Raw genomic sequence first — 14,123 nt, 5'->3', positions numbered from 1 at the left:
ATCATCTGATTGCAACCCCATGGTCCTTATTGTCACTCATGATCCATAAGGAGCTAACCCCAGCAAAGGCCTATCTGCTAAAGTCACGTAAGACACATTGCAGGGGCTTGAAACTTTCCTACTTATAAAATGATATGGAAGAGAACAAGAAAATAAGGAATGTTTAACACAGAATAGGTAGATAACTAGTCTTCAAAACGCTTTCTCAAGGCAGTCTAAAAATGATCTCCAAAGTGTAAAATGTGAGATGCCTGTTAGAAATAACAGTATTAACAACTTGGTTCCATAGGATTGTGGACTGGGTAATACCTGCATGACCACTGAAAGGATCACACCCCACTTCTAAACACTGTTCATCTTTTTATTGAATATTCTGGTAAATATTTCACATTAATACAGGCTACATTAAGTAGAGCCACTATATGACAAGAAATTTACTCAACTTTTTCCTTTTAAGTATGTAAACAATTGTACATGTATTTTCCACCCTAAAAGGTTGAAACATGTAATCATCTAATTCTCTTCTGCATACAAGTAGCATTCAGTATGTTTAGCCAAAAGCACTAAGTTCAAAATGGCTAAACTAACCAGAGAACATAATCAGGTGGAGAGGAAATCACTTTGTTCTTATACAATGGGCAATCAAATTTCCATTGCTAACGCCTCAGAGAAAATTTCTTAGTTAGGCACATTAAAAAAAAAAAAAAAATCCCCAGGGTTCTTCCAAGGTCATAGGTTTCTCAAACAAGGCTAAAGAATAAGACCTTCTAACTTAGTTGACATATTTGAGATGCATGTTTCCAATATGAGGAGCCCACGTGCCAGGCCAAATCTGAAAAGGGGGAGGAAAAATTGGAATTTCTAATTAGGAATCTTTAGACATTTACAAAATGAATATATAAATGCAATGGCAATTCACTGTTTCTGCCTAGGAAGAATACATATACATGAGATAAAATGTTTAGTAGCATCATATTGATATTGAAAAACTTAATTCAGATGAAGGTGGTCAGATGTCATGACTTGATATTCAGAATTTGCATTACCCAAAGAATTAAAAGAATGACATGACAAAATAAGAGAGCACTAAGTCTATTTTACCTGCTGGGCATCAGTGCATTCAGTAGAATTTTGAATAACTTTTATCATAGGGTTCCAAGCAGGATCTGGGTTGTGAAGTCCATTAAACAGAGGTCCACCTGGAACATCAGCAAGCTGAGGATGAGAGGGTATTATGGTGCCTCCATACATGGAAATTGGCAGACCCTATGAAAGAAAGCGAAAGAAAAGTTTAATCCTGAAGTGAAATGATGATTCCGTAATACCAGCTTAGATCTCTCTAATTTCCCTTCATCCACAGAACTCCTGAGGATCCTTTAAAATATAGCATCATACAGTATTGAAAAACCAAAAGTGGTTTACCTGCATTAGCAACACTTTTCAATAAGAAGAAAATACCCCCAACTAAATCCAGTATCAAATCATCAGGAAATTTCCCAGCTTTAATGAACACATAGAATACCCTCAACTTTTCCATATTTTAGTTTCATCAATAAGCTTGTGCTAAGAGAAGGGAAACTCTACTAAAAGATCTGGCCAAGTCATGGAAACAAACTTGTTACACCAAAAGGGAGAATTATTTCAATACAAACTATTCCTTAACATTAGCTGGCAAAATGTTAAACAAGTTACAATGATGTTTGTTGACTCACTTTAGAAAAATCCAGAAAACTGCTTGCCATAGGTTGATGAAAAATGTTAGAGGGGGCTACCATTCCAGAATCATCTCTTTCCATTGGTTGATGCTGGGAGAATGTGCTTGGGTCTGACAATTGTTGATGCATTGGATGGTTCCCTATCACAGACTGTGACCAACCTGATAAGCCTTCTGGAAAGAAGAATTGAGGACAGGGTTTGATACTTATTTGAGTAAAATGACAAAATATTACTACTTGAACTTTTTCCATACTAAATTTTATCACACTCATTCCTCTGAAGAGCTCAGTGCATGTTCATGACCATCTTTGCAAATCGAAAAAAACAGTTCCTGGAAAACTGAGTGAAGTCCTTTGAATACCCCAAATACTCTACCTACTCCTTCAAAAGACCAAGTGCTCTCTGAAAGAACATAAATGATTATCCCATTCTGCACTGGAAAGCTTAAAAGGGAAAGGAAGTACACTTTTAATCTTTTACTTCTAATCTATATTTATTTTTATTATATATATTACATATATTATTATGTATAAACCAAACTAACATTCCAAACTCTGAGACTGGATTGAATTCTTCAAAGGTATAAACATTCCTACTGATTGTTAAGTGTAGGAACTAAGCCATTTTGTTTTAAGGAGCTAAGTTTTAATGGCAAAATCAACAACTTACTGGAGAAAGCCCTCCAGAAAGAGGACAAGGTAACTATACCTGACATAGCGTTGACTCCAAACGACCAGATTCCACTGTGTCCAACGGGAGCGACAAAACTGGTCCCCACAGGGGCTTGGGCGACAGACCCTCCTTGCCGAATCCGAGCTAGCCTCTCTGTTCCAATGGGGGGAGGTATCTTCCGATCCTGACTGGCGCTGCCTCCTTTTGGTTGGCCCAAAGTTGGTGGTGCAGAGGTGGCTGAAAGAGGTGAAGATGATCCCGAAGAAACAGATGGAATAGGAGAGTCACCTGGTGGCAAAATATTTCTCTATTGTTTTATTACATTAAAAACTAATTATAAGAATATGAGAAACCTTGTTGGAAAGATCTATTCCACAACACAGGTTCTGTAAAGAAAAATTTCATTTTATAAGATCATTCAAGTGAAAACACGTAAGTTCTATGAATATTATCCTACTCTACTTCTGCACATACGAAGCATAAGCAAATAGTCTAAAAATTGTTCTCCAGATTGCTGAACAAAGCTAGAAAGGATGAAGGCCATATTAATTTTTATTCTAGTTCTAAATAATCTTCTCAAAATATAACCTGTCAAATTTTAAATTAACTTAAATGAGGCAATATTTGTACAGTAACTTGCATATTGTTTGGAAAAGAGCTGGTGGCCCTCTATATTTAACTGTTCTCTTTTTTCCTCTTTCTACAGCCCTTTTTTTCCATAAGAAAGGTTAAATGTTAGCAAGTATCTTGGATTCAATTCATGGCTTTGTTTCTTAATGGGATTCTCAGGTAATGTTGGTAGTTTTTCTTGTCAGAAGGGCCAATACTCATTGATTGCCTCACGACACTCATTTAAAAAAATCAAATCCTGTTCAAGTACTGTGAGAACTTCATCTGTTCTAAATATTGAAAAAACAAAGAACAAAGGCATATGTTCACTTATAAATGGCAATAATATGGTTTCCTAAATTGTAAAAATAAACTAAGAATCATACCAAATTAACTAGATATATAAATCTACTTTTCAGACTTAAGAAATTATTTTGCAATATTATCCTCAAAGGGTCCTTTTATAAAACTACGTGTAGTACCTCTTTTCTTGACCCAACTCCCAGAGTAAACATTTCTGGCTTAGAAGGACAGCTTGACCCTTCTCAAATTTTCTATCCTACAAATGACTGACAATTTTTGACAGAACTGCAATACAAACCTTAAGTATCTGCATACCATCATACCATTTACTTTAGTTTACTAAACTTTAGTTTACTAGAGTTATATGCAGTGTTCCCTGAAACAAATGGTTTAATAGCTTATTCAAGATTCTTTGGGAAGAGTTCCTCCAGGATTCCTACATGAGTTTGAGGCGCTTGTCCAAGGATGGGGGGAAAAATGTTGTCTGTTGAAACTCGGAGTCCCAACAGGAGCTGGCCCTTGCAGGAAAACCCGTGTTCCTGGTATGCCGGAAAAACTTGTCAGAGGAGCAGAAGAGGAAGATGGGGAGCTGCCTGATGGGTCAATGGATGGTAAGCCTGAAAGAAAACAGGTCCAAGACATCCAATTAGCTAAGGCTTTAAAACTGAAAGTCCAAAGTTTACTTAATTCCTTTTTTATTTATTTTATTTTATTTTTTTTTTAAAGATTTTATTTATTTATTTGACAGAGAGAGACACAGCGAGAGAGGGAACACAAGCAGGAGGAGTGGGGGGAGGGGAGAAGCAGGCTTCCCGCCAAGCAGGGAGCCTGATGCGGGGCTCGATCCCAGGACCCTGGGATCAGGACCTGAGCCGAAGGCAGACGCTCAACGACTGAGCCACCCAGGCGCCCCTAATTCTTTTTTTAAAAAGAAAAAAGCATGCAGTTTATTTTTGTAGATCACAGCAAAAATAATCTTATGTGGCACTGTTTTATGGCCCTAACCCATTTTATTCTTGCAATCCAGAAGAATCATCACCAAACAGCACTAGATATAGAAGAGTGAGCCACAGACCTGTACCTCTGAAACAAATAATACATTATATGTTAAAAAAAAAAAAAGAAGATAGTAGGAAGGGAAAAATGAAGGGGGGGAAATTGGAGGGGGAGACGAACCATGAGAGACTATGGACTCTGAGAAACAAACTGAGGGTTCTAGAGGGGAAGGGGGTGGGGGGATGGGCTAGCCTGGTGATAGGTATTAAAGAGGAAGCACTGGGTGTTATACGCAAACAATGAATCATGGAACACTACATCAAAAACTAATGATGTAATGTATGGTGATTAACATAACATGATAAAATTAAAAAAAAAAAAAGAGTGAGCCCAATGTTTAAGAATGGCAGTCACCTGGAATAATGTTCTGGATAAATCTCAAAGCTTTCTTCATTGGAGGGGACATGAAATGCAAGCATGTTGTGACTAAGTGGTACCCATCAATAATTTCTGCTTTCCCTTTTGTGGAAAATCTCAAAGTACAGCTGTTCATCAACATAAATATAGTTATTTCCTATGGAAGATGAATAACACGATCTACCAATGTTTCCTTCCTAATGAGGGAAAGCATACTATTAAAGATAATTTCAGTATTCCACCTGATTAAAAAAAAAATCAACAGTTGCATATGAAAGTTTCTATCTAGTTTGTGTAAATCTGAATTTAGCAGTCTTCTCAAATGCCACTGCTTTCTTTGGAGAATGTATTAGAGGAAGGGAACAAGTGGCTGGAAAGGATTACAGGTGCTCATTTCCAGAAAACACAGTTAATATCACCATAAAAAAACTGTCAAAACTTCTTTCAAGCAGATCTTCACCCATTTAAAGTATGTAATTCAAAGGCTTTTAGCATATTCACAATCAATTTTAGAACATTTTTGTCTGCCCTAAAAGAAACTCTGTACCGATTACCTGTAACTCCCCATCCTCCAAACAACCAATAATAATATACTTTCTGTCTCTATAGATTGGTCTATTCTGGAAATTTCATATAAATGGAATTATATAGTATGTGATCTTTTTGCGACTGGTTCTTTCACTTGGCATAATGTTTTCAAGGTTTGGCCATGCTGTAGTATGCATCAGGACTTCTTTCCTTTTTACTGTTGAGTAGTAATCCCATTATGTCAATACACCACATTTTGTTTTTGCCTTTATCAGCTGAGGGACAGTGGGCTGTTTCCACTTTTGGGTTATTATGCTGCCATGAACATTTGTGTACCAGTTTTTTTGTGTAGACATGTTTCTCTTCCACCTAAGAGTGGAATTACTGGATCATATGGTAATTACGTGTAACTTTTTGAAGAACTGTCAAAAACTTGTTTTTCTCAAGTTGCTATATCACTTTGAATTTCCACCGGCAGCATTTGAGGTTTCCAATTTCTCCACATCCTTCTCTATTGTCTTCAGTATTACTATTTCTTACCTGTGAACCAGGAGAATTAAACTATATCCATGAAAGAAGAGGATCAACAGAAGAAACCATAAAGGCAGTTAAGATAAAAGGCCAAGCTTATCAATCCTGGACCCCAGAGGGAAGGTCCAGGATTAATGCTTGCTTTTTAAAAAATGATTATTTTTTATTAGCAATAGATAATTTTGATGCTATAGATCTGAGTACTTAAGGTCCCCAACCTTCTTTTCTACCAAACCAGATGGATGATTTCTTTTCTTTTTTTCTGTGAGTAAATGGAAATTCACAATCCATACATCTCCTGGGATGCACTATGTGGAGTGCAAAGAGCTCCAACACTGGAATATGAGAGATCTGAAGCCAAACTGGCTAAGGCACTGGGAATTCACATGTTAGTGCCAGTCAAGTCAAAGATTAATGCTTTCTACATGGATTGCCTGAGCACTGGCAATGAATTCTTCTTTCACCCTGTGGCCTTTGAAAACCTCTATTATAGTTTCCCCAAAATGAAAAGTTAAAATACATACTGATTTATAGAAAAAAATAGAAAAATGGAAGAAAAAAATCCTAGAGAATATTTTGGACCATAGATGATCTTATGTAGGCTTATACATCTACTTGAAAGATGATATAACAGCTATGTTTTCCTGAAAAGACAAGTAAATCTCAACATATCTGAAAAGAAAGCTAAGGCTACCCCATATCCAAAAACTCCCAAATTTTCAACACCACAGATCAGTTTATAATTAGCAAAAAGGAAGGACGCGGGGCGCCTGGGTGGCTCAGTTGGTTAAGCAACTGCCTTCGGCTCAGGTCATGATCCTGGAGTCCCGGGATCGAGTCCCGCATCAGGCTCCCTGCTCGGCAGGGAGTCTGCTTCTCCCTCTGACCCTCCCCCTCTCATGCTCTCTCTCTATCTCATTCTCTCTCTCAAATAAATAAATAAAATCTTTAAAAAAAAAAAAAAAAGGAAGGACGGGCTACAAAAGACAGTTTTCCAACTGAAAGAAAAATGCTAAGCGGCCCCAGAGCTTCTTACGCCCCCATTCCATGTCAGCTGCGATTTCTATTTTTTTCAGAATAGTGCAGAATAGACTGAAATTTGGCTCCCAGAGTCTAGAACACAGACTGGTTTTCTAAATATCTTCAAGCCGGGGCGCCTGGGTGGCTCAGTTGGTTAAGCGACTGCCTTCGGCTCAGGTCATGATCCTGGAGTCCCGGGATCGAGTCCCGCATCGGGCTCCCTGCTGAGCAGGGAGTCTGCTTCTCCCTCTGACCTTCCCCCCTCTCATGCTCTATCTCATTCTCTCTCTCAAATAAATAAATAAAATCTTAAAATATATATATATATAAATAAATAAATACCTTCAAGCCAACACTAGACTCCTATCTACCTATATCTTCCTTATAATGCCTCAGCAGCTAATTTGTAATTTCGAGAAACCAAAGTGCTGAATCTAAATTGGTCACTTCACAGTAAGAGCCCACAAATGACTAGATCTCTCCAGTCAGCTCCATCTAATGTCAATAGTAAAGAATACTATTAAACATCACTTAATATTCAGTCTGAGGACCCAAGACTGAGAACAGAGAATAATGTAGATTAGGGACTGATACCTAAACACCTTTGTAACACAAACTTTTTAAATCTGAGAAATACAAACACTCACTATGATTTTAAAAATGTCTATAAATGTGGAATCCTTGAAACATCCTCTGAGTCCCTTCTTAGTAGTATCATCATACCGGTTCTTAGAAAATGGACTGACGCAAGGTATAACCTCCTTGCCATGAGGGACGGAGACATCATAAAGACAATATAAAGCAGCTCACTGTATGTGAGTGATTCACCTACAGGTAGATTTCTGCCCACTCCAACAGCAGTCGTTAACAGATCTTTGGTATTTATGACACACTCTCATTTCTTTAAGATCATGCACTATTATGTACAGAAGAACTGCTTTATTATCTTGGAGGATTCAGTTATGCTGGTAGAGCCCCATATTGAGCTGCAGTAATAGTTATCATAACTTACCAACTGGACTAGTAGAAACTCGCTGGGAAGGTGGTCTGAAGCCAGGTGCCTTGGAGTTGTCAGGGTGCACGTTTTCCAAGTGTCCAAGTACAGAGTTACCCAGGAACGCTGACTGAACAGTGAAAGAGGCATCTGCAGCAACTCGTGAGGATAGTGGACCATCTCCCCAACCCTGGTTAGCTGGCACCTGACTGCTTTCAAAAAGACTACTGAAGTGATTGAAAAGTGTGGCTGGGCCGAATGTAGGTGGCAAAGATTTATTTGCTGGGTTAATGTGCATCTGAGAACCATTCATAATGTTCACGGCTGAAGAAAGCTGCACTGCAGCTGGTGGGCCTTGAGGTGGTGTTAAAGGAACTGGATTTGTAACAAAAATAGACTGGGGATCCTGGTGTATAGTTGCATTGGGTACCACTGAGTAAAAAGAACCTCTGGGCTGCATTCGATGAGAAACTCGAGGTGCTGGTACAGCTAATTGAGGTAAATTACTGGTGTCCTGATTATCAGCAGCAACCAATCTGGGTGATGCCAGAGTCAATGGAGCAGGTTCGGAGTTAGATGCAAAAGGCATTGACATAGGACTTAAATCAGATACACTGGATGGCTGCACCTCCTCCTGGGTGCTACCGGAGGGAGGAGCGGGACTACTGGATGGGTGAGTTTCTGGAGCTCCTGGGGTGTTGCTGGCAGAGCTACTGCAACTATTTGCAGTTGAAGAAGGGGTGCACAGGTTGGCCAGGGCCTGCTCCTGTGCGGACACTTTCTCTTTGGGGGGTGGCATGGCAGAGAAAGACTCCATCTTTTGAGAAGAAAGCTGGGCTTGAGGAGTACTCGCGGGCAGAAATGTGGTGGGCACTTGCCCGCTGGGGATAGGTGCAGAGGAAACAGAAGGCAGGGGACTACAAGTGCTGGTCACAGAAGAAATCACTGTTGCTGGAGGACTCGTCTTAGGCACACAGGCAAACAACTGCTTTCTGACTGACGAAGGAGTCCGGGTATTAGTCACACACAGCTGCTGACTGGCAGCCACTACAGAAGAGACAGTGATAGGACAACTGGCAGTAGCTAGTCCAGCAGACTCTGAGGCTAAGACAGTCCCATTCTGGTTAGGTAGACGGCCTGCATTATTATGCTTTGGAGAGCTATTTGTGTTGCCAGGATTCACAGGTCTCACTGGGAATGGTCCCCAAGTGTTAGGAGAGGGTGAAAAGGTTCCTCCAAACTGGGCCATGGGTAAGCGAGGATGCCGAATCTGTTGCATAGTTTGAGCAGCCAGCAGGGCAAAATGAGGGTGGGGGTAAGCCAAGGGTAGAGAAACTGGGAAAGAAGAACGTACATTTGCTGGAACGTTCTTGTTAAGTTTATTAGTTGGCTGGAACGTAGATAATGTTGTCGCCTGTGAAGTTACAAGAGTCGGAGCACCCAAAGGAAATGCATTTTTACTGGAAGATGCTGTGGTGCCTACTCCAGAGGAGAAGTTTGCATGGATGGATTTGGTGCTGGCAGGTGTTCTGATATGATTTTTAGGAATCAAGTCTTCCAGTTCCTTAGCAGGATCTTGAATAAGTGCATTGATAAGTTGAACTGCGTATCTTGTTGATTCTGTACCACCCCTGGGGAGAAAACAAACAAAACACAAAAACAAGATCAAAGACATAAAAAACAGGTAATCTTAACCATAAAATAAAATTCCTGATTGTACCATAACCCAAAAAAAGTTTACTTCTAAAGACATTTAATTTGCACACAGAACGAGTAATATACATTTTTCACAAATACCTTATTGTGATCATTCTCTCGCCATTCTTATCTTTTTGTTTATCCACATCAATATGGGCGCCCGTGACATCTTGTATCGCAGTGATGTTGCATCCTCCTCTTCCCATTATCCTGGAAACCACGGAAGCTGGAACAGACAATTTCTTTGACCTAGAAAATGAAGACTGCCCATGAGCTTATGAAAGCAAATGTCTTTATTTAAAAAGATGTCTCGGTGAGTATGTTCACGGACACCTGTAGAATAATTTTTCTCAAACCTTAAAGGGGAAAGTATTACAAGGTTTTGTTTTAGAAACTGACCTCTTCTCATATTGAATTTAATTTAGTGAAAGTAAAAATTCCTTTCTCATTTAAAACAAAATTATGTTTTAAATAGCTCGTGATCTAAGCATTTAAATCTGCCCCAAACATCACACGTCAACTAAATTGCAACGACCATATGTATAGACTCTTCCTAAATTTAAATAATGCACAATGTACTGTTAAACTTCATATTGAATAACAGAGGCTAGCTTATCAGTATCAATAATTTATACTTAGCAATAAAAAAAAACATAGCCTCAGATTTGAATTACATAATAAGGAAGTCACAAGTGGAACCCAGGACTTCCACTTATATGTGAGCTGAGCAGAGCTGGAGAGAAGACCAGAGGCTGATCTTGGGATCTGATAAGACGGCCTGGCTGTCCCTAAGGACTATCAAAGAAACCCAGTGTTTGCTGGGAGAAGCAGTTCTTAAGCATTAAAGCAGAACCAGATGAGAGCAACACCCATTATTTTCAAGTTCTCAGTGCTGGGCCCCAGGATTCCCCCTTTCAGGGAGGGGACCCTCAAAAACCTGAATTATTCTGTCCAGAAGAGTATCGATGGCAGCACTTAAGGTATTTTTCATGATCAAAATTTATCACACCTTAATGCTGGGAAGGACATATTCAAATATTTTGAAAGCTAAAGCATGGACTAGGCTATATGCCATGAGTAACACTTAAATCGATCTGATCATCAAGTGTACATCACCTCTCCTATTCTGCCAAGACTTCATTTTGTTTGCATTTAATGGACACAATCTTTAACAGACACAAATAGTACCGAATAAAAGCCCAGACATCTCAGTCCTTTGGTGATACAAGGCACATTAGCAAATCTGTCTTGTCCTGCTTCCCTGTCGTAAAGCATAAACAGAGGCTAAAAGTATCATCTGGACTGTACAAAACATTTGAAAGCAGTGGCCTGTCTTTTATTCATTTCCCCCTTCATGGCTTAAGTGTAAAACACTGTGATTAAAGGTACTTTTCTTTCCTCTTTCTTTTTTGAGGGTGAAGGCAGTTTTATTTTAATTTTATGGGTTCCTTTCCCCCTTGTAGCAATTACATTAGTTAATATCGGCTAACCAATTCTTTAGCATATGCTCTCCAGCAAAGCCTAACTTGATTTAAACACTGTATATGGACAAACTTGATTGTTTTTACCAAAATGGGACCATTCAACAAACATCATAGCCCTCACTAATAACACTGTGACTTTGCTGTAGAATAGTCCGTATAGAATCTTCACTTTAAAAGAAGCTTGTGACCATTTTGTATGGTTTGTCTGGAAATGTCTGTAAATACGTTCTGTTATTGTAAAGCCAACATTTGTTGTGTCATATAAAATGTGCCGCAAAATTTACAAACTGCTTCTCATTTTACTTTAGCCGACTCTGGACTGAGTATGGCACAAATAATAACTACAGTCAAATTATTCGTTAATTAACTGGGTAACTGACAGTTAAAAAGATAAGACTAATTCCACTTACCTTCGTACAACTTCTTTCCACCCTTCTTCTCTTTTCTGTCCCCTTTTGGGGCTAGTTAGATTCAGCTTTATGTTTGGAGAACTTAATGGCAATGGCACTGACTTATAGCTTGTTGATAAGGAATTAGAATTCGTTTCACCTTCAAGTCTGAGAAGAAAGAATTATCAAGTCCAATATAACAAATTTTCATATAGAAACTCAAGAGACCATTTACAGACAAAGTTATGCTGAAATATTTGATTTAAAATTTGGAATATCAGTTCAGAAATGCAGAAAAACAGGGCAAAGGGTTCATCATCTACTTCAGTATTTACTCAGAAGCCAGAAGTTGGACTGTAATCAATAAAAATGACACAGTGAAAATAAAATCAACGTATGCTAGTATTTTCAACTTCAAAATCAAATCATAAAAATTTCTAATAATCTCACTTCAACACTTGCACATGATTAGGACATTAGTGAATTTCAGTTTTGAATACTGAAGACCTAATGTGGTAGTAGATAATGTGGTAGACCTAAATTGTTTAATACAATTTGTGCTAAAAAACGTACTCAAATTCTTGTGCCGGTCATGAAAAAGGAAAGGTGGATGTATAGATAACAAATCAGAAAAATTTACCGTGTTTGAGTTTTGGAAGTAGCAGTACTTGTCTTTTCTTCGTGGGAATGGAGTAGCAGTGAGGGGTATCTCCTATCGCTAGAGGAATTCACATCCATAGTGAAGTTTAACTCTTGGCTTTTACCACCACTGCTACTCTCACTGTTGCAGTCTGTGCTGTCCAAGTTATCCGAGTCACTATTCCCACCAGTACCACCACCTCTGGGTTCTCCGTTTATTTTATTTTTATCAGCTTTTTGCTGTGCTAAGGATATATGTTGTTCTGGTAATATTAAATGTGCAGTGGGAGGGGTCTCCTTTGTTTTGTTCTTCTTATTTTTCCGATTGGTGCTAGGGGTTGTCACCACGTTGGCCCTTTTTTTTCCAAACACATTTGTAAATGTTGCAGATGTTGCAGAGATTCCAATTGTGGTGGTGGTTGTTGCACTAGGAGGTTCTATGGGAACTTCTTGCTCCACTGAAATTATCAAAAGGATAAAAGTCACATTGACAGCCACAGATCTCAAAACAAACTATGACAAGATATACATAATAATTCAGTCCTTTATTTATTTATTTTTTTAAAGATTTTATTTATTTATTCATAAGAGACAAGGAGAGAGAGAGAGAGAGAGAGAGAGAGGGAGAAGCAGGCTCCCCGCTGAGCAGGGAGCCCAATGTGGGACTCGATCCCAGGACCCTGGGATCATGACCTGAGCCGAAGGCAGACACTTAACCATCTGAGCCACCCAGGCGCCCAATAATTCAGTCCTTTAAGTCATCTTTTCCTTTCACCAGTATTCACTAGTAAATAAAGAAATCTTCATTGTTAGAACAAATGTTCTAGATGCTATTTTGATGTCTAACTTGGTACAAAAACATTCACACCTTAACATTTGTAAGATCTGAGGTGCTAGTCTCATAAACTAAGCAAAAATCACAACATAGTTTAAATTCAGGGAAATTTTCGTAGTTTGGCTATTGTTGATAATGCTGATATAAACTTTGGGGTGCGTGTTCCCCTCTGAATTAGTAGCTAGAGAGTATTATGCTAAGCAAAATAAGTCAGTCAGGGAAACACAAATACCATATGATTTCACTCATATGTGGAATTGAAGAAACAAAACAAATGAGCAAAGGGGAAAAAAGAGAGAGACAAACCAAGAAACACTCTTAACTATAGAGAATATACTGATGGTTACCAGAGGGGAGGTGGGTGGGGGGATGGGTGAAATGGGTGATGGGGATTAAGGAGTGTACTTGTGATGAGCACTGGGTGTTGTATGGAAGTGCTGAGTCACTAAATTATACACCTGAAACTAATATTACACTTTGTTAATGAACTGGAATTTAAATAAAATTTTAAAAAAACAATAAATTCAGGGAAATCCTCAGATAATATTTTAAAATTAGAATTCAAATAGAGAACAATTACTTGTCTATGACAAGCACTGCTAGAATGTACAAAAAACAACTCTGAGAATAATAAACCCCAGCCCTGTATAGCTTTGAGCCTGAACCTTAGCTCAAAATTTATTGAGGAACTGGACCTCTCGCCAGTTTCCAAATGGAGGAGGAAAGGGTAGGACAGAACCTGAAGAGAAGGTGGCAAATCTCTTTACTGTATCACATTTAGGACATACATGATGTTTTACAGGGTGACTTGAATTACAACTGAACTCCCTTTCTGTTTCTCTGTATCACTTTACAATGTAAAGCATTGAGAAATATTTACTATAAAAGCCAATTGTCAATTTCAGATTAAAGTACTGAATATCTAACTAGAATTAGAGTAAAAGGTACCCAAAATGAAGTTAAATAAACACAGAATTTTATCACTAATTGGAAGGGTCATTTCTTACCATCTTCATCATTCTCCTCTTCATCTTCATCCTCTGGTAGTTCTGAATTCTCCTTAGATTTGTTTTCCTCATCTTCTTCCTGCTTTCTTTTCTGCTCCTCTTTTTTCTTCTTTCTCTTTTCTTTTCTTTTCTCTCTTTTAGCTGCAAGGGCCTGCTTTCTGCTCTCCTCTCTTGACTGCAAATTAAGTAGGCATATCATTTCACCAATAATGCAGTCATTTAAAATAAAGAATGAATACTTTTGTTTATGATAGATCGGGCTTCCCATGTGTCAGTCTCAAAACA

At 38.5% G+C, this 14,123-nt stretch overlaps 1 protein-coding gene across 3 annotated transcripts in view; it reads right to left on the bottom strand.

The window, feature by feature from the left end:
• Positions 1-340: 340 nt before the first annotated feature.
• Positions 341-14,123, bottom strand: part of ANKHD1 (ankyrin repeat and KH domain containing 1) — a 123,587-nt gene continuing 109,804 nt past the window's right edge. For 2 of the 3 annotated variants that reach the window (XM_035014290.1, XM_035014288.1), the window contains 10 exons: positions 13,839-14,013; positions 11,998-12,454; positions 11,379-11,525; positions 9,584-9,733; positions 7,805-9,417; positions 3,741-3,917; positions 2,425-2,676; positions 1,713-1,888; positions 1,102-1,266; positions 341-832 (listed from right to left, as the gene is read on the bottom strand). In XM_035014290.1, coding sequence (XP_034870181.1) covers positions 773-832; positions 1,102-1,266; positions 1,713-1,888; positions 2,425-2,676; positions 3,741-3,917; positions 7,805-9,417; positions 9,584-9,733; positions 11,379-11,525; positions 11,998-12,454; positions 13,839-14,013 — 3,372 coding nt within the window. In that variant the 3' untranslated portion in view covers positions 341-772. The remainder of the gene's footprint in view (positions 833-1,101; positions 1,267-1,712; positions 1,889-2,424; positions 2,677-3,740; positions 3,918-7,804; positions 9,418-9,583; positions 9,734-11,378; positions 11,526-11,997; positions 12,455-13,838; positions 14,014-14,123) is intronic. The other variant, XM_035014289.1, reaches the window with a different exon arrangement.

Source organism: Mirounga leonina, unplaced genomic scaffold (assembly GCF_011800145.1).
Source record: "Mirounga leonina isolate KUSES-001 unplaced genomic scaffold, KU_Mleo_1.0 Mir_168, whole genome shotgun sequence".
Classification (NCBI taxonomy): Eukaryota; Metazoa; Chordata; class Mammalia; order Carnivora; family Phocidae; genus Mirounga; species Mirounga leonina.
This window is presented reverse-complemented; position numbering and strand designations above follow the sequence as displayed.